This window comes from Corylus avellana, chromosome 2, assembly GCF_965113065.1.
Source record: "Corylus avellana chromosome 2, dhCorAvel1.hap1.2, whole genome shotgun sequence".
NCBI classification, from domain to species: Eukaryota; Viridiplantae; Streptophyta; class Magnoliopsida; order Fagales; family Betulaceae; genus Corylus; species Corylus avellana.
Window position 1 is genome coordinate 34155471 of NC_142491.1, and position 21516 is coordinate 34176986.

The following is a 21516-nucleotide window of genomic DNA, read 5'->3' on the forward strand; positions in this document are numbered from 1 at the left end:
ATCTCTTTCATAAATGGATTTGATGTTGGGTTATGTAAATTGTGTTTGTTCAACAAATAAATTTTCTTTTAAATTGTTTATAGGTTTGTTTTTTGGAGTTCTGTAACTTCCATGTGAGAAGAAAGAAACAAAGGAGAAGAAAATGGAGAAGAAAGAAAGAAACGAAAATGGAGGAGAAGAAAGAAACCTGCACAACCCGCAACGACCCGCCCCGCCCCGAACCTTCCAAACCCACGCGGATATTGATCATTTTCTCGGGTGACGGGTTGAAATTTTCAGAACCCACAGTGTGCAAGGTGGATGAGAAAAATGCCGATACCCGCCCTGCCCCAACCTGTGCCCACCCCTAATGAACAGCATAATTCAAAAGTCGTGTAATTTATGGGAAACAATCATCCTTTCCTTCCATGAGACACCCTTTCCTTCCATGAGACACAGTAACATATTCCAGAAGAAGCGAGTAAGAATTTTGAAAAAAGAAGAAGAATGATGAAAGACATCCAAAGTACATCAAAACAAAATGCAAAATTTTAGGTCAGTGGGTTTAGTTACTAGTGAAGGTCCTATACAAAAATGTGTTTCAAGAAAATGGCGCCAGCATAGGTGGCATACTAAAAGGAGAATTTGGAAACCTCTTCATCTTCATCCTCATCTATAAAATCTTCATCTTCAGAAAATCCCCCATGGTCATCGTCGTCGTCATCATTATCATCTTCCTCTTCTATCTCTCCACCTTCCTCATCCATCATGGTCGTTTTACTCCCGACTCCTTTGTCCTTCAGGCCAGTGCTCAAGACAGCAGCTTTCTCCGCGCCCTCCCTATCCTTCCGAAATTTATTAAGGTTTTCCTTCTTGCGCTCTTCCTCCAACCGTAGCTTCTCCGCCCGTCTCTTGTCAAGTTCAGCCCTACACAAACAAGAATAAGCAGCAAATAAATAAAATAAAATATTAAAAAAAAAAAAAAAGAAGGAAAAAAAAAAAGTTTTGATTGTTTACTCTAATCATTTAAGGTAGCAATAGTCTTCCCAATCAATATAATTGTAGCAGAGGAAAAAAAACAAGGCAAGGAGAACATTTATCAATTCAAGCAATACTTATAGGTTTCCATGTATTCCTCAGAACTTGCTTCAATGGCCTTGAAGAAGGCCACCATTCCAGCACCAGAAACAGCAGAGACTCCAACAGACCGTAAATTCTTGTAGAACTCGTCCAGCACAAGGGAAAGGCTCTGAGTTAAAGTGGATGTGTAAGACTGATCTGAACTTACAGCTGCCTGAAATGCCTCAAAATCTTCCATCCACTGCATGCACATCATCATCCGAGACAAGGATATAAACACAAAGTGAATCCTATAAGTTATATATGTAAGTTAAACAGACAAACTAAGGAAATGAAGAAATATTTGGAGTCCCAGGTAAGAAGGGTGAGAAACAGCTCCCCAGACTCAGATCAGATTTAGACTGTCATATCAAAATGTTTGTCTAAAAGAAATATTGGTTTAAAAGAAGCAAAAGGAAAGGTATAAGATTTGAATTTCCAGAAAAGATGAGAAGTGAACAGAAGAGAGGATATTTAATTTTTCCTTTCTTTTTTTCCCGTTTGGCTATGAAGAGAAATGAGCAAAAGGTACTTACTAGTAAACGACTAAGCAGCTGAAGTAGAATTTCAAGACATCCTTGACGCCAGAATGAATCTAAGATAGTAATCACATTTTAAAAATATCGCAAGTTTGACAAACTTGAAACACAATACGGGGCGTTTGGCAAAAATTCTTACATGGTGTCTTCTCCTTTTTGGTTGAAAAAGTGTTTTATGTAACATAAAGGTCAAAGTAATGTTAAGTAATGTTGAGTGTTTTCTGTTTGGAACTATTTTTAATGCTTTTGTTTTTTTGCTTAAAAAATAAATAAATAAAAATTGGACAAAAAGTATTGCCAAATGAACCCATCTTTCCCTCGCAACCGCTACCCACATGATAGAAAATGCCTAGCTTTGAATAATCCAAACTTAAATCCACCATATCTAACCTGATTACTAATGAGTTTACCCAAATTTAGCTCCAAACACACTTTAAATCTAAACATATTGATATTTCTATTACCTTTATATTTTTAAATTTGTATTCTATAAAAATTCGAGTTTTGGGGTTTAGTTCGAAAGATTCAGCAATGTAGGACATGTCAAAAATTATCAATAAACAGAAGTATCAAGATTTAAATCATCTAACTTCAATATAACTTATTCACATAAAATGTTAATCAAATTCATACCTCCAAGGCAAATTGATGTTGAGCCACATCAGTCTTGTTGAATGCCAGCACAAGAGGCAACCGTGTCTTGTAAAGTATACTACAAGCATATAGCATATTGCTCATGAATGTAACTGGACTTGATGCACGAGGTGTATCGACTACATAAGCGATAACAGTAGGGAAGGTTGAAGCAAAAGCTTCTGTAATGATGGCACCAGAAGCAGACCACGTGAATATTTCAATCTGACCAGGAGTATCCACAAGAACATAATCAAGTGTATCTGCTCGCTTCTCAATCATAGAAATAACCTGATATTGGGTATTATAAAGATTACTATACAATATAAACATACTTTGTGAAAAGTGAGAAAAATAAATAATAGGAAAAAAAAAATGAAGTGAGAGCATAAAACGAATTCAGAAATAAGCACATCCCACCGCTACAAAGTATCCATGACCAAAAAGTGCCTTGCATATGCAAGCATATCATAGATACCACACTAAATGTATAATCAATATGCTTAAACCAGACAATTCCAAACTAAACATTTCTGCAAAAGAATTCATTAGAATGTTTATAATTGTGATGGGCCAGAGAGGACACTGAAAAATGGGTGCAAGACCACCCATTCTATAGATCGCAGAGCCATGGCCACATCAACGGCGGAGGTGAAGCTGGACGAGCAAAGCAATTACAACCTCCTGGCAGAATAATATACATACTTTAAAGCAGATACTTTGCGGGTAAGCTATACCTCATCAAACCTTGTAGCAAACAAGTTAAGCGATGTCAAAATTCCACCATTAGGTCCAAGATTGAATTGCTTCATCACTTCCTTGTACTTCACAGTGTCCCTTATATCAATGTTGGCGCCATATGGGAGGGTCATCACAGCAGGGTCAAGGTTCATCACATAACCCCGAATGTTTGAAGCCTGCGTGTGGCAGACCAGCCGATGAAGAAAAGTCGTTTTTCCGCTCCCTAAGCAAAATGAAAACACATACTTCAATCATTATCTCCAAACACTAACATAATCAAATAGTTTTCAAAAGCCTTAACACACGAATTTGACGAAATATAACTAATAAACTTTCAAGCAATGCTGATAAGATTCTACTATACATTACCAGCCATTCCTACAACAATAATAATAACTGGTTTTCTCCGGAAGTTGGGTGATGAAGTCCCTGCCTGCCCAGATGATGATCCCTCAATATGCAGCTTATCCATCGACTCACTAAGCTCCTCTTTTTCTTTACTATTTCCCTTTGATGTAGAACCAAATATAAATAAATAAATAAATAATTGGTGACGTACACAATTCAAAACAACAAAATTAAGCTAAAATCTGAGATGGGTAGGTCAGTACAAGTTTAGAAAACTGGCGATGAGCCCCCAAATATGTTTTTACAAATTGGGACATGAGCCAAGAGACCCTAACCTCGTTTATACCAAAAAGTTGTTTAGCTCATTAAAGAGTAAAACTTGAACAGTGTCCCAATACTTTTACCCCATTTCTCATCAACCAAGCTGGGATAAACACCACACAAAAAGAACTAGTAATTGAAAAAATAAAAGAAAAAAGCTGCCGAGTTTGAGGGACTACTTGACTGTTTGATGAGTCCTTTGAGTCTGTTTGCATCGATGCGCCTTCTTCACCCGATGACTTGATATTCTGAGAATCAATATCCATTTATGCAGTTTTGAGCAACTCTTGCTACTACGCAAATCAGACTCTAGGCTCTCTTTTATTGGTTCTTTTTTTATCTGGCAATCAAAAGCAAAGTCAGTTTAAAGAAAGTTTTTGGGTTTAGAGAGAGAGAGAGAAAACAGAGTTAGAACAATTTTTTTTTTTGATAAGTTAGAACTTAGAACATCTCCAGCCATGTTCTCTATTTTTACTATTCAAAAAGCAACAATCTCTACTTTAGCTTTTACTTTTTCAATACACACTTCAAATATTCTCTATTGCTTTCTCTACTTTATTTAAATATTACTTTTCATTCTTTTTTTATTATTTTCTTTCCAACAATCATATTATCAAACATTCATCTTTCTCAACAGCTATATTTTCTAACCACCATATTTTCCAACAGTAAAAGTTCCTCAAATTCAATGAAAATTGAAAACCTGCTACGATCAGCATGACATCAAAACAATGTATCCACTAAACTATAACCCCACAAAATCAAATAACGCTTAGACAAACTCAAATTCTCTGACATTCCGCACTCCCATTCAGCTACTCCCAAAGCTACCCCAAAAATAGGATCAACATTTCAATCCCCAATCCCAACCCCCCCCCCCCCCCCCCTTTTTTTTTACTTTTTTCTTTCTATTCCTGTTCATTCAATAAAACCAAATATAACAGAAAATTCAAAACCCAAAACATTCATTTTTTCCTTTCCCTTTCTCAGCAAGGGTCAAAGTTCCTAAATTCAATGAAAATTGAGTACTTACTGCGAACAGCATGACTTCAAAACAAAGTATCCACTCAACTATAAACCCTCAAAATCAAATAACGCTTAGACAAACCCAAATTCTCAAACAGTCTCACACACCCATTCAACTACTGCAAAAGCTACACAAGAAATAGGATCAACATATCAAATCTTCAAAAAAAAATTCTATTCTTTCCATTTTTTTTTCTTTTCCTGTTCATTGCATAAAACCAAATATAACAGAAAATAAAAACCCCAAAACACTCTTTTTTTCCCCCTTTCCCTTTCTCAGCAAGGCTCACAGTTCCTCAAATTCAATGAAAGTCATCAAAACAAAGTATCCACTAAACTATAACCCCAAAAAATCAAATAACGATTAGACAAACTCAAATTCTCTGACAGTCTCGCACTCCCATTCAGCTACTGCAAAAGCCACACAAGAAATGGGATCAACATATACAGTCTTCAATTTTTTTTATTTTATTTTTTTTTTTCATTATATGAAACCAAATATAACAGAAAATTAAAACCCCAAAACACTCATTTTTTCCTTTCCCTTTCTCAGCAACAGTCAACGTTCCTCAAATACAATGAAAATTGAGTACTTACTGCAAACAACATGACATCAAAACAGAGTATCCACTAAACGATAACCCCACAAAATCAAATACCGCTTAGACAAACTCTAATTCATCGACAGTCTCACACTCCCCAGCTATACTGCAAACGCTACACAAGAAATAGGATCAACATATTCAATCTTTAATTTTGTAATTATTGCTAACAACATGGCATCAAAACAAAGTATCCATTAAACTATAACAACACAAAATCAAATAACGCTTAGACAAATAAAAATTCTCTGACAGTCTCACACTCTCATTCAGCTACTGCAAAAGCTACACAAGATATAGGATCAACATATTCAATCTTCATTTTTTTTTTTTCCTATTTACTTTCTTTTCTTGTTCATTGCCTAAAACCAAATATAACAGAAAATTAAAACCCAAAAAACTCTTCTTTTTTTTTCCCTTTCCCTTTCTCAGCAAGGGTCAAAGTTCCTCAAATTCAACGAAAATTGAGTACTTACTGTTAACAGCATGACATCAAAACAAATTATCCGCTAAACTATAACCCCACAAAATCAAATGACGCTTAGACAAACTCAAATTTTCTGACAGTCTCACACTCGCATTCCGCTACTACAAAAGCTACACAAGGAATGGGATCAGCTAGTCAATCTTCAATTTTTTTTTTCTATTTGTTTTTCTTTTACTGTTCATTGCATAAAACCAAATATAACAGAAAATTAAAACCAGAAAACACTCTTTTTTTTTTCTCTCCCTTTCTCAGGAAGGGTCAAAGCTCCTCAAATTCAATGAAAATTGAGTGTTTACTGCGAACAGCATGACTTCTAAACAAAGTTTCCACTAAATTATAACCCTACAAAATCAAATAACGCTTAGACAAACTAAAATTTTCTGACAGTCTTACACTCCCATTCAGCTACTGCAAAAGCTACACAAGAATAGGATCAACATATACATTCTTCAATTTTTATTTTATTTTTTATTTTTTCCTTTTCAGTTCATTACATAAAACCAAATATATGAGAAAATTAAAACCCCAAAACACTCTTTTTTTCCTTTCCTTTTCTCAGAAACGGTCAAAGTTCCTCAAATTCAATGAAAACTGAGTACTTACTGGGAACAGCATGACATCAAAACAAAGTATCCGCTAAACTATAGCCCCACAATATCAAATAAGGCTTAGATAAACTCAAATTCTCTGACAGTCTCACACTCCCATTCATCTACTGCAAAAGCTACACAAGAAATAGGATCAACATATTCAATCTTCAATTTTTTATTTATTTATATTTATTTATTTATTCTTTTTCTTGTTCTTGTTCTTTTCTTTTCCTGTTCATTAAATTAAACCAAATATAACAAAAAATTAAAACTCCAAAACCCTCATTTTTTCCTTTCCTTTTCTCAGCAACCAAATAGATTATAGAACTGAGATTAAACACATAAAAAAATGATAAGAGCAAGATAACTTTAAAATCACGAAACCCTTTTTTCAACAATTACTTTTCTTACTTTCATAGAGATTAACTCAACCCAATTTTCGCTTTCGAAATAAGGGAAGTAGTTCAAAAACACAAAGCTAGCGGATTTCTTTAAAACCCAGAAAAGAAGATAAGGGATTAAGCCATATAGGCGAAAGAATCAAGAGTTAAACCTTCTGGGTACTGGCTTTGGAGCGCTTGAGGGCGCTGTTGAGTACTGGCTTCGGAGCTGGAGCAGGAGAAGAAGAAGAAGAAGAAGAGCCGCAGCCCGTAGAACCGGTTCTAGAGCACTGGTGCTGTTGTTCTTGCTCTTGTTCTCGTTCTGGTTTTTGATGTGAAGGAGGAGGCAATTGCAGCACAAGAAGGTGCACCAGGGTTGTGCGGGAGAAAGAGAGAGAAAAGGTCTGTAATGGTTCGCCGGGTTTACAAATTACAAGTGGATTTTACTGGCCTGCGTCTCAAATAAAAGGGGTTTTGCATTTGGGAAAAAAAATTCACTCTATTAAATTCGGAGAAATAAATAAATATTTTTTTTTCTTTGTCCGCAAAAGGGAAGGAGGATTCGAACTAATGAACTAGTAACCTCCGCTTTACACCTGTCTTTACTTTTGTTAAATATTATTATTTTACTAATTTTAAACCAATCAAGAAGGAGGAAGGTAAAATATAAGCTTAAAAAATTATATAACTTTACTTTTTTAGCTCTTGAAATGTAGGGAACATCTATGACAATAATTAAATATAAAGTAGAGAAAATGACTTGTTAGCATTTATAATGGACTCCTCAAATAAAAGCTAAATTTTAGGAGAAAAAAATCACTTTATCAAATTTAGGGTGCCACTTTAAAACAAGTCAAACATCAAACTTTCTATACTTTTCTCTACTTTAGTTAAATATTATTATTTTATTAGTTTTAAACCAATCAAGAAAGAGGAGGGTAAAAAATAAGCTTAAAAAATTATATAACTTTAGCTTTTTGGCTTTTAGAATGTAGGGAGTATCTATGACAAGATTTAAATATAAAGTAGAGAAGAGAGTTTGTTAAATTAGTGTTTTTATGAGTTTTGTTAGATCTTTAGAGAAAAGCTAAATAGAAAGAATCCATTGTGAATGCTCTTAATGAGTGTTATCATGAGTTTTGTTAGATTTTTAGAGAAAACGTAAATATAAAGAGCCCGAGCCCGAATGCTCTAATAAGGTTTTCTGGTTCTTTTTCCTTTTTGGATTTGGCTTATGCGGTAGAATTTTTAGATGGCTCAGATTTTACGAAGGAATTTTTAACAAAAAAGGTCATGGCATCTACTAACTTTCTTTGAATACTTTACGACAAAAGCCTTGGGGTTCTTCAAGGGCTTCTCAAATGAAGTAGATCAAGTTTACCTTTCGGAATCCATCTTGCTTGCCAATAAAAAGCAGTCGGGTAGGGTATAATCTCCAAGCGGAATAGTGTGTGAGTCGGTTCGGAAGAAAACTTCTGTTTCCAAATTCCATCGGGACAAAGGTCGAAAGGGGGCTTTCCAATTTAATCACGACACTGCAATTATCTACCACATGGACAAAGTAGGAAGAGAATTTGGTTTAGGAATCGTTGTTGTTTTGTGATTCTTAACACCCTCTTTGACTAGGTTTAGGAATATGGGTTTGTAGGCGGCGCCGGCGAGACAAGATTGTTCCTCCTATAAAAAACCTCCTCCTTTTTTTTTTTTTTTTTTTTTTTTAACTTTCCACACACCACCAGATTTTTATTCAACCATAATGTCAAGGAAATTGCCTGAGGAAGCGGTGCTGAATATACTCCCCAGTCTTCCCCTAAAAGTCCCTGTTCCAATTTTGTTGCGTCTGCAAAATCTGGAGTAGTCTCATCGGAGCTTGTTGTGCCTGTGATGATAGCGGTCTTTGTAAGAAAAGAATATTACTTTACTTTACCCACAAAACATGAATCATGTTATGCCTTCTCTCCCAACTAGAGAGAGAGGGATTCGGCTCACAGGCATAGCAGGCTTCGGCGTCGACAAGATTGTAAGTGCAGTGGCCCAAATAATTAACTAAGCTTAGATAGCTTAGTTAGAGCATTAATTTGGATTTTGGGTCACTAGGAACAATTGGAAGGATATTTTTGGAACTTTGGACTTTCTGTCTGAACGTTCGCATGGGGGACCACGCGAATGTTCGCCTGCAAACAGTACACGAACATTCGTGCGGGGACCAGCTGAACGTTCGTTGACATTTGGTTGACCAGTGGATAATGCTCGAGCGTATGATGCAACCTTAAAACCGTTGAGTAAATAGTACGCGAACGTTCGCTACATTTTAGAACTGCCCTTGCAGAGCTCATAGCTTTTCCCACCTATAAATACCTTCCCCCTCTCGACCCTTAAGCCCCATTTTCGCCCTTGTACCCTCTGGAACCCCTGTGTGAGTGTTTTTGTGAGTTGTGAGAGTTCTTGGAGGAGGAGAGGTGATTTCTTGGAGGCCTTGCTTCAAGAAGGTAACCTTCTGTGCTTAAGCTTTCTTTTTGCATAGTTGTTATATTACTTTAAAAGTTAGCTTAATTGTTGGTTTAAACTTCTAGCTAGGTTGCGCCTTTAATCTTGACCTAAGCTTGGTTTAGCATTTTCTTCTTGTTGAACGTATTTTCTTATGCATGGAAATGTTTTTTTGGGATAGCAGGTGTTAGAAATCCTTCTGATAGCCTTAAGACCAGTTTGGAAGGTTTAGGAGGATGTTTGGACCAAATGAGGTTCTACTTAAACCTTCTGGTCAAATGTTCGGCCAGGAACCCGAACGCTCACCCAGAAGCACCTTAGGGGAATGCCACTTTGGCTAGTCATTCAATAGCCATGTTTTCATGTCTTAGGTTTGTTCTAGTTTGGACGTAGGACTAATGTTAGGTTTTCCACATATTTAGAGAACCTGGACCCCTTGGAGGACTTTTTGGAGGATTTATACGACCCGAGTGAGTACTAACTCACATAATGCTCGCTATTTCTTTTCCCGCATTGCACGACTATTTTGTGTATCAAACATGCATATTTACAATTCTCATGAAATATATTTTGTTGCATCATGAACTTTATGATTTGTGAAAATGTGTTATTTAACAAGATAATGAAATGATGAGACTTGTAAAAGCATGTATGTAAAATATAGACAAGACTAATTGCATTGTATGACATGGTACATCAGTACGTACAGGATAACGGCTATGGGCTTACTACACACATTAATTTTATGGTCAAATGTATGTTATATGGGCCTTGGATCCAATGGTTATTTGTGATTGGCGCAGCCATGCCTAATGGTTGGTCACTACATGGCTGTGAAGTGCTAAAATATTCATATTTTTAGCCCTTAACTTGGATATCTTAATCTTTTAGTTTTAGTTAATTTATGCCATTTTAGTTCTTTTATGTGTTTTCCTTGTTTTTGTAGGTCATTGGAAGAAAAAGAATCAATCTCATAAGTTTTGGACTTAAAAGAGTTATTTTGGGAATATTGGAGGCACTGGTAGTGCGATCGAGCGCACTACAGGCGAGGACCACAAGCGCAAGGCACCTGCGATCGAGCACCCAACACAAAGAGGATCAATTGCAGTCCTGCGATAAATCGCACACGAGCTGCGATCGAGCGCACCAGTGCGCGATGGGCAAGTCAGCCGCCAGCCTTGATATGGAAAGTGCAATTCCTAGGGTTTTACAACTTAGTGCGAACTAGGGCTCAAAACCTACAATTTTTAGTGTTTTTAGAGTATTCCTAAGGCTTATAAATAGACCCTTAAACCTCTAAAATACAAACAATTTCCAAGGAGAAGAATTGGAGCTCTTCAAGTTCAAGTTTTGGGTTTATTCTTTTCCTTTATTTTATTTTATGAAGATGTTTAACATCAAACTTATGCGTAACTAATTTATTTAGTAGGGCTAGATTGAAGTCGTAGTTATGTTTAGTTAATATTCAATATTGGCGCCTTTGTGATAATCATGTTGTGATATTTAACTTAATTAATTTTTGCTTTCATGAATTCCTCATATGTGTGTGCCTGATTAACATATGCATGTGGTATGGACTAGTTAGTTAAATCAATTTGAATGACCGAGTCCTGGGTTTAATAAAAGTAACAAAAGAAATCCACACCAGGTTCTTGGGTTAATCAACATGGGGAACCAGGAGTATACACCCATCCCCTAAGCCTCATGTGTTTGTCGATTTCCACAGAATCATGTTTTCTTAAAGAACAGCTTAGTATACACCCATACTAAATCCTTTAAGAAAGAAAAGAGTTAGAGTATACACTCATGCCTAACTTGTTGCTTAGGAAAATCTATAGCTTAAAGAGTATACACCCATGCCCTTAGGTTGACAAACATTAGATATACATAGCATGATCAAAACATTGGCATACTGATATATTATCTAAATATAATTAGTGGTGGATATCAAAGCCCTACCTTTTTATTATTATCAAATCAAAAACCAATTTTTGTTTTATTTTACTTTTGGAATTTATTTTAGACAAAATTTAGCAATCCTTGTGGGAATGACCCCGTACTTGCACCATGTACTACTATGTTGACCTCATGCACATGTAGGTAAAACATACAATTATTTGCCTATTAATTTAGGTAGATATTTGTAACAACAAGTTTTTGGCGCCGTTGCCGGGGATTGCGGCAAATTTTATTTAGAATTATTTTCCTTTAATTGTGTTATTTTAATTTAGTTTTATTATTTTATATTTTTTCATAGTTACTGTTCTGCCTCTGGAGGTGCGCTTGAGCGCCCAACCAGGGCGATCGAGCGCACCTCACAGTGCGATCGATCGCACATCCAGAGAGTAGCAGAGTTACTACACTAATTATAGATCTTTTTTTTTTTTTTTTTTTCTTTTTCATGCAGAGTCAGTTGAGTCTGCATCTTCGTAAGTTATATTTTTAATTTTGTTTTTTCTTTTACCTTTTTGTTATTTTATTTTCAATTTCACACATGTCGGGAGGCATTTCGACGCCCCATGGACCATGTTCTTTATGTCACGACCCTTATCACCATGTTAGAGAATGTCTTATAATGTAACAAATTTCTAACAAATTGAATGGGCATAAGAACACATCGTTCTCTAGAACGGGGAACAGCCGCCTATTTTGATTCTTGTAACCCAACATGGAGCCAACAGTCCAATCTCTCACGGCAAGCTCAAGCTCCTGGAATTCATGCTCAACAATCTCATGGACTGCAACATCACTCATATCAACAATTCTATGATCATGCTTATTCCTCTCAATCATCTCCACAACAACAATATCAAGAAGAACCACCTCCTCCAAAAAGGTCTGCCTTAAAAGAAGTAGTTGCTGCCTTAGAAAAACAGTGTGCTAACTTTACAAAACATGCGGCAGCTCATCTTAGCCGCATGGAGGAAAGAGAGCAATCATTTGAATGGATGAAGGCCCACCTCAAGCGAAAATCAGATACACTTAAAAAAGAAAAAGAAGAAGAGTGTCAAGGTCAGTTGGTGGCCAATCCTAATGAGCATTACATGGAGGAAGAATGCACCTACCATCATGCGCAAGCTGTCACACTGAAGAGTGAAGAGGTGGTTGAAAATCAATTGGAAGAGGGGAAGGAGGAGCAAACCAAAGTTCCACAGGAGCCACATTAGGAAAAGAAGAAAGCACTAAGATTTTTTCACTATTAGCTCTTATTCCTGAAACACCAAGAGGTCAAGAGAGAAGTCTTTTAGTGCTACCACATGAGCAAATTGAGGACATCAAGATAGACAAGCTCCCTGAGTTTTCTTCTTACTATATTACAGTTTATGATTCCCCACCGGATGAGCAACTGTTTGTGAAAACTCAGAGTGGTCCTCCTCCATTTATAGACACTCGGAAGTACCTTGCAACAGAAAAGATTTATTCCCTTTGGTGCAAGAGAAGGAAAGATTGGTGCATCAAGTTTAAAGTACCACAGTCTGGCTGAAGACATTAAGCTTAGCGCTCATGGGAGGCACCCCACAACATATCCTTTTTATTTTTGTTTGTTTGTTTGTTTTATTTTTATTTTTATTTTATTTTATTTTGTTGTGTTTGTTTTATTTTATTTTGCTTTGTTTCTGTTTTCCTTTGTTACTTTAGTGTTTTAATTTTCATGAACAAGTGTGCTTCAGTTCAAGTTTGGGGGTGTGCTATGAGCCATGCCATTCCAAACATGTTATTCATCTCCTGGGTAAATTCTTTCCATGTTATAGACACATTGGGGACAATGTGTAATTTAAGTTTGGGGTATGGGAGACACTTTACACACACTTTGTCCCAGTTTTATTTTATTTTTATTTTTTGTAAAAAGAAAAAAAATTGTGTAAAAAAACAAAAATTTGTCCCAGTTTTATTTTTGTTGTATGTGAAAAGAAAAAAATATATATATATATATATGCATGTTCATGTTTGTCTTAAAATTTTGGTTGATCTCAAAAATTGTGATTTGATTTCATTAGTGAGCTTGAAATTTTGAACACATGATCTGATAATTGAGTTTTTCAGTTTGGTTACTTGCTTAGGACAGTTGAGAATTCACATATTTGATCTGATCATACACAAACACATTAGCACATAATTTGTGGGGTATGGCATGAAAGTCTAAAATGTGTGTTTCTAAGTCTTAGGTGAAACTGGATGACTTATTAGATGGATACTTTGACATATATATATGTGATAAAAATAAAAAATAAAAAAAATGGGAAAGTCCACATACCCCACTCAAACTACCACCCAATTGACAATGTCCCCTCAAACTTTAAATTGCGACAATGTACCCCCCAAACTACCAAAATATTGTCAATGTCCCCCTCATTGACGAAACTACCCCTAGAAATTTAAAAAAAAAAAAAAACTAAAATTTCTGGAAAAACCTAAAATTAAAAAAAAAAAAAAAAATCTTTTTATTAGAAAAAAAATTAAAAAATTTCGTTTTTTTTTTTTTTTTTTTTTAAATTGAAAATTTTTCGTTTGTTTTTTTGTTTTTTTTTTTAAATGTTTTCTTTTATAATTTTTAAATAAAAATTTATGTTTTAAAAAAAATTAAAATATTCGTTTTTTTAAAACATATTTTAAAAAAAATCTAAAAAAAATAAAAATTGATTTTTAAAAAAAAAATAAAAATTTTGATTTAAAAAAAAAATCACTTAAAAATTAAAATAATTTTTTTAAAAAAAATAAAATTTTTGTTTTTTTTTTTTGAATTTTAGGGGCATTTTTGTCATATTGATAAATATATAGGGGTATTTTAATCTTTTTGCTAGCTTTGGGGGGGATATTGACAATATTTTGGTAGTTTGGGGGGTACATTGTTGCAATTGAAAGCTTTGGGGGGACATTGTCAATTGGGTGATAGTTTGAGGGGGGTATGTAGACTTTACAAAAAAAAAAAAAAATGATCATTGATAAGCTTTTCACTGAGTAACTGGACCTCTTGTCTCAAAGCATTGAGTGTTCACGTCAAAAGGTGAAAATTTTTTATTTGATTGATGTCATGGTTAGATTAGTTTTGTAGCCTTTTTGACTCGAGTTAGTAAGTCCTAGGGGTGTCTCTACACCTAATGCCCAAAAACCATCTGGTTTGGGAGTCATTCACTTAACACTCGTTACATGAGTTAATTAGAATGCTTGAGGGAACCAAACATATGCCATCGTTGTTCATTCTAATAGGGATGTGAGTGAACTTTGAGATGTGGAGACATTGTACATTGGAAAGATTTGGAAGCCTCATAATTTTGTGCTAATTCACCTTATATTGTTTTCAAACTTGTAATGTTTTGGCGTGTCCTTTGTAAGTAATTGACCTTTGAAATTCCACTTCATTGTGAAGATGGAGTTCATCTTTTAACGCTTGCTAATGAATGAAAATCATGATCTTGAATTTATACTTTAATTTTTGGAATGACATGAACTGTGCATGATGTTTGTGGGTAACATTTTTGGAAAACCCTCACGAGACTTCACTCGTCCTCTAGGGAATTCCTAGAGGTTTAAAAGGCTTGTTGCATACGCTAAATGCAATCGTATATTCCAAGAAAGATAGATTTATCTTTTTCTGTTTTTCCATTTAGTCTTTAGTTTTGTATTGCTTAGGGACTAGCAATATACAAGTTTAAGGGAGTGTTAAGTGCTAAAATATTCATATTTTTAGCCCTTAACTTGCATATGTTAATCCTTTAGTTTTAGTTAATTTATGTCATTTTAGTTCTTTTATGTGTTTTTCTTGTTTTTGTAGGTCATTTGAAGAAAAAGAAGCACTCTCAGAAGTTTTTGACTTAAAATAGCTATTCTGGGAATATTGAAGGCTCTGGTAGTGCGATTGATTGCATGGGAGCTGCGATCAAGCGCACTACAGGCAAGGACCACAAGCGCAAGGCACTTGCGATCGAGTGCCCAGCACAAAGAGGATCGATCGCACACGGGCTGCGATCGAGCGCACCCGTGCGTGATGGGCAAGTCAGCAGCTAGCTTTGATATGGAAAGTGCAATTCCTAGGGTTTTGTAACTTAGCGCGAACTAGGGCTCAAAATCTACGATTTTTAGGGTTTCTAGAGTATTCTTAAGGCTTATAAATAGACCCTAAACCTCTATAATACAAACAATTTCCAAGGAGAAGAATTGGAGCTCTTCAAGTTCAAGTTTCGGGTTTATTCTTTTCCTTTCTTTTATTTTATGAAGATGTTTAACATCAAACTTATGTGTAACTAATTTATTTAATAGGACTAGATTGAAGCCCTAGTTATGTTTATTTAATATTCAATATTGGTGCCTTTGTGATGATCATGTTGCGATATTTAACTTGATTAATTCATGCTTTCATGAATTCCTCATATGTGTGTGCTTGATCAACATATGCATGTGGTATGTACTAGTTAGTTAAATCAATTTGGATGACCGAATCCTGGGTTTAATAAAAGTAACAAAAGAAATCCACACCGGGTTCTTGGGTTAATCAACATAGGGAATCGGGAGTATACACCCATGCCCTAGGCCTCATGTGTTTGTCGATTTCCACATAATTATGCTTTCTTAAAGAACAACTTAGTATACACCCATGCTAAATCCTTTAAGAAAGAAAAGAGTTAGAGTATACACGCATGCCTAACTCGTTTCTTAGGGAAATCTATAGCTTAAGGAGTATACACCCATGCCCTTAAGTTGACAAACATTAGATATACATAGCATGATCAAAACATTGGCATACTGATATATTATCTAAATATAATTAGTGGTGGATGTCAAAGCCTTACCTTTTTATTATTATTAAATCGAAAACCAATCTTTGTTTTGTTTTACTTTTGGAATTTATTTTAGACAAAATTTAGCAATCCTCGTGGGAATGACCCCGTACTTACACCCTATACTACTATGTTGACCTCGTGCACTTGCGGGTAAAACATACAATTATTTGCCTATTAATTTAGGTAGATATTTGTAACAACAAGGGCATACATTATTAGTAGTGTGGGCCACCAGAGGTCAGACTCGATTGGGCTGCTAGTGTTATGGATGTAGCGTACAATATTCGGGGCACTGTTATTGTATTACAGGTCCCTCGGGACAGCACCAACCTTGATGAGAAGAGGTAATATCTCGGGAAGACCATACTGTTGAACTGTCACTGATTATCATGATTATAACATGTACTATATCTATATTGCATTCATGGATAACTGTCATTCCTGATGTTATCATTGATAAAACCCAGCTCCAGAGATTCTTAGGTTCGTTAAATTAAATTGTAGATTTCTACAAAGACTTGAGAAAACATTGCAAGCCCTTGTTTGACCGTTTACTAAACCATCCTCCTCCTTGGACTAGTATTCACACTTCACTTGTCAGAGAGATTAAAACTCATGTTAAGACCCTACCCTACTTAGGTATTCCCTCCGATAATGCTTTCAAAATCATTGAAACTGATGCTTGTTATGCCAAATACTACCTAAATTAATAGATAATATTTAGTACGTTTTACTCGCAAGTGCACAAGATCAAACGATAGTATAGTGCAGCAAGTACGAGATCGATCCCACGAGGATTATTGATTTTATTTAGAATTAATAAAAATATTAATTTGTCACTAAATTAATATTGTGAAAAAGAAATAAAAAGATATAAAGATAAATAAAACGGTGAAGGTAGGACTTTGATATCCACCACTAATCATGCTTAGATAATATAATAATATGCCAATGATCTAATCATATTGTGAATACTTAATGTTTGCCAACCTAAGGGTATGGGTGTTTACTCCTTAAGCTATTGATTTTCCTAAGCAACGAATTAGGCATGTGTATCTACTCTAATTCTTTTCTTTCTTAAAGGATTTAGCATTGGTGTCTACTAAGTTGTTCTTTAAGAAAGCATAAATCTATGAAAATCGACAAACACATGAGGCCTAGGGTATGGGTGTCTACTCCTGGTTCCCCATGTTGATTAACCCAAGAATCCGATGTGGATATCTTTTGTTTCTCTTATTAAACCCAGGACTCAGTCATCCAAATTGATTTAATTAACTAATTCATACCACATGCATATAATGACCAATCACATACATATGAGGAATTCAAGAAAACATGAATTAATTAAGTTAAGCAACACAATATAATTATCACAAAGACGCCAATATTGAAATATTAAATAAACATAATTAGGGCTTCAATCGAGCCCTCCTTAAGAGTTAGTTACACATAATTAAAATAAAACTAAAAAGAAAAGGTAAAGAAAGAACCGAAAACCGCTCCTAAGAGTAGCCTCCAATTCCTCTCCCCAAAGTTGTCTCCTTCAAATTGTGTATTGAATTGTGAGGCTTAGAGGTCTATAGGGCTTAGGAGAGTCTTAGAAGTCCTAGTAATCCTAGGAATTTCGGAGATTTAAGTCCTAGTCCAATTAGGATAGAAAAAAAACAAAGTCCAAATTGGAATAAGATTCGTCCAGAATTGTGTTCCTATCTTGCGTGGTGATTTTGGCATTACGGCGCTCCGAATTAGGAAAATTATATTTCATAATGATTTGTATCATTTTGAGTTAGCTTTCCAATGCCACTTGAATCACCTCAATCAGATATTTGACCTAAAAGTTATGGTCAAAATACCGAGACATATGCAGAATCCAGTTTTGAATCCAATCCGATTTTGACTCCAATTTGAGAAATTTCGATTTAATTATTTCCTTTATTTGATTAAACTTAACCATGATTGGTTAAGCTTAACCATATCTTCTAGATCTTCCCAATTTGCCCTTTAAGCTTGAAACTTTTCCGGAAACGCTTTCTTTTCTTCCAAAAACCTATAAAACAAAGAAAATATAAAAATGAAGTAAAATAGCACAAACTAACAATACTAAAGAATTAACACATAAGTTTAAGGGCTAAAATATGAATATTTTGGCACTTAACAATGCTTCTGAAATTGGCTTCAAAGGCATTCTGAAACAAGTTGTTTCTCCAGGATTTCTTGAACAAATTGTTCGATTCCATTCCGAATCCTGGAACAATACGCAGGTTAATTATAGTACTATTAAGAAAGAAATTCTTTTTGTCGTTTTATGCATTTTTAAATTTCAATCTGATTTATTAAATCAAAATTTTTTGCTACGCAGTAATTGTAAGTCTGCTAAATACATTATGAAAAAAGATGTTAAAAACATTACATCAAAACAAATTTTTGCCAAATGGCAAGCCGTTTTAAGCGTTTTTGATTTTGATATTGAATATATTAAAGGTTCCAATAACTCTATTCCAGATTTTCTCACTCGTGAATTTTTTCAGTGCCAGTATGGCAAGCAAAAATGATAAGGAGAAGGTTGACTCCAAGGCTTTGGTCTTAAAATCAGAGTCTGCCATTACTCCTCCCGTTACTAATTCATTTGTTGCTCTCGCTAATTGTTTATTGGCTTTTAGCCCTGGATCACTAGCTACCTACTCCAGTGCTCTCATTTCAAATTATGACCCTTTTGTCATTTCTTCTCAAAAATCCACTATTCCTTTCATTAAATACGATAAAACATCAGCTTATGTCGTTCTTCCTCATTCTGAGCATTTATTTCATATTGAGATAAACTATTCTTACATTAAATCTCCTACTCAAATTGCCTCTTCTTACTTTCCTTCTCAATTTCATTGGATTCCTGAGCATCCTCTGAAAACTCTTTCATACTATACTAATATCCTACTCCAGACAAAGTCTGTTCATTTCAAACCCATTTATAGTAAAACTTAATCCAAAAAACTACTTGATAACAGTGTCTATTTTGATAGAATCATTCCTGAAAAAGATTGGGGGGAACATCCCTCGAACCCAAGAAAATTGGAAGATTTCCCCAATCCCATTTTGCTATTTCCCCATCCCGTTTTGCTATTATGATTACATTGATGTCTGGTCCAAATTCATGCTCTACCAAAATCCCAAGTTTGACCACTCTTGGTTCATAAACTTTGATAAAGAATTTGGAGGAATCCTCCCTCTCTGGTTCTCCAGATGGTGGATGAAGTTTGGTCTTGTTCCTGATATCCTCTCACTAAAACTCGTTGAGACTTTCAAATCATTCAAAAATCTTTACAATACTGATGAACATGAGGCCAAATTTCCCCACATTCTGCATTTTGTCAAAAAGTTCAAAATTTCTTAGATCATAAAATGGCAATATGTCATTCTTGATGACAAGCTAGAACGGCATTGATATGTAAAATGGTGGGATAATTACCCACGGGTTGATAATATCGTTGAGAGTGTCAAAAATATAGCCCATTTGCCAAAAATCCAAGCCCCTCCAATTCTCAATCAATTGACCATTGGCAATCCTGTCAAACTGATAACTCCTAGTACTTTCTTTTCCCCTCCTAAAGAAACAGATGTTGTTACTTCCGCTACTTCTTCCAGTTCTTCTAAGAAAAAATCTTCTAAAAAGAAAAAAGATAATGACATTTTAAAAACACTTCTGGAATCTCTAAATGATAATTCTATTGAAGAAGAAGAAGAAAATTATGACGCATCTTCTGAAGCTACTTTTAACCCCATGAGAGAATGGTACGGAAATTCTGGTTTCCCTGGTAATAGTCCTGATAACTATTACCCCGAAATTAAAGATTTATAATCATTTGTCCTTCACAGTGGCACCGTTCATTTGTCATTCACTGGCATCATTCATTTACCCTTCATAGAGGCACCGTTCACTTGCCCTCATTTAGTGGCACCGTTCACTTTCCCTTCACAGTAGCACCGTTCACTTACGTTTTACAGGCATCGTTTCATTTACTCACCAGGTTCTGCTACAGTACTTTTCGACACTATAGTTTCTGCCGACATTACATTCTGCTATAGTTTCTGCCGACACTACAGTTCTTTACTTTTACTGTTAACTTTCTCAATGTAATTTTTATTTACCCATTGGATTTTGTCTATAAAAGGACGAATCCCCCTCATTGTAAGATAGAAGCTTTCAGCCTAAACACTAAACTCATTCTACAACTACTCTGCCTACTATTTGTAATATGTTCTGCTCGTGTACTTTCGCTACTTCTAAACCACGTTTGAATCTATAAGTACTCTTGTTAATCAGATCTTTTGATATCTTTTCATTATCAATCTTTTCTATTTCTCTTTTATACACTCCAATTTCGTGCTTACTCTGGAAATTATTGCATTATGCTTATTTTACTTGCAATTACCACATACATGGATGGTTCTATTGCTTTATTTTCATATTTATTTTCAATTAATTTCAATTAGTTATCATCTCCCCTCATCTCCCCTTGTTGGAAACTGCCAAAACAATGACAATGTATCTCCAATTTTAATAAAATGATGAAATTACCCTTACTAAAATAAAAACAAAAATACTAAAATTTCATTTTTTTTTTCTCAAAATTTTAAGGGTATTTTTGTCTTATTAAAAATTCTATAAGGGTAATTTCGTCATTTTGCTAGCATTTGTGGGTACATTGTCTTTGTTTGGGTAGTTTAGGGAGTAAATTGTCGTAATTGATAGTTTGGGGGGTAGATTGTCATTGGGGTGGTAGTTTGAGGGGGTTAAATGGACTTTACCCTAAATTTAACTATTTTGTTAACTGTTTTTTGCTCCAACAGATACTAAAAAGTTTTCCTACTATTGCTACAACGAACTTTCATATTTATAAGTTACTGTAGCAACTTGTAAGTAATATTTTATTATATTTTATATTTATTTCTATTTTTTTTAATATTTTCTCTCTCTTTCTCTCTTTATCGCTTTTTATGAGAAATGCAAGGAAATGATAAAAAACTAATAAAATAATACTGAAAAATAATATTTAATTAGAGTAAATAGTTAAAATAGATGTTTTTGTTGGAGTGTGTAATGAAAAACTAATAGCTAAAATGAAAAAAAAAAAAAAAGTTATATTTTGAGTAGTAAAATGAACTCTTGCTGGAGATGCTCTTAAAAGTTAGTTTAAAAGCATTGCTGGAGATGCTCTTTAGTAAATAGTATCACCACTTATCATTTATTAGTGTGGGTGTATCATGGAAATTGATTTTACATGTTATTTTTTATTTTATTTTATTTTATTTTTTAACATGTCCACACAAGAGGGGGAGAGAGATTCGAACTAGTGACCTCCACTTCATGAGATGTGGAGTGAAGTATAAATATAAAACATAAATCATTTTAATACTACTGTACAATTGCCCTATAGCAGTGAAAATCAACATTTAAATCAACAAAGACTTGTAAAGAAGAAACATTAAT

The 21516-nt window shown here is 34.7% G+C and overlaps 1 protein-coding gene across 1 annotated transcript; it reads right to left on the reverse strand.

The window, feature by feature from the left end:
• Positions 1-443: 443 nt before the first annotated feature.
• LOC132191545 (GPN-loop GTPase QQT2) lies at positions 444-7201 on the reverse strand. Its single transcript, XM_059606635.2, has 7 exons — positions 6939-7201; positions 3860-4020; positions 3381-3519; positions 3008-3234; positions 2271-2561; positions 1095-1300; positions 444-906 (listed from the first exon to the last, which is right to left on the reverse strand). The coding sequence occupies exons 2-7, from the start codon at positions 3944-3946 to the stop codon at positions 612-614; spliced, it is 1245 nt and encodes a 414-aa protein (XP_059462618.1). The 5' UTR covers positions 3947-4020; positions 6939-7201; the 3' UTR covers positions 444-611.
• Positions 7202-21516: the final 14315 nt, after the last annotated feature.

What these genes read in the sequence shown, in the direction of transcription:
- LOC132191545 (XM_059606635.2), bottom strand. Translation starts at nt 3,946, where the DNA reads ATGGATATTGATTCTCAGAATATCAAGTCATCGGGTGAAGAAGGCGCA. An exon ending in TATTGTTGTAGGAATGGCTG is followed by an intron (nt 3,235 to 3,380) that starts GTAATGTATAGT and finishes CATTTTGCTTAG; the next exon opens with GGAGCGGAAAAACGACTTTT. An exon ending in AACATCAATTTGCCTTGGAG is followed by an intron (nt 1,301 to 2,270) that starts GTATGAATTTGA and finishes ATGTGCATGCAG; the next exon opens with TGGATGGAAGATTTTGAGGC.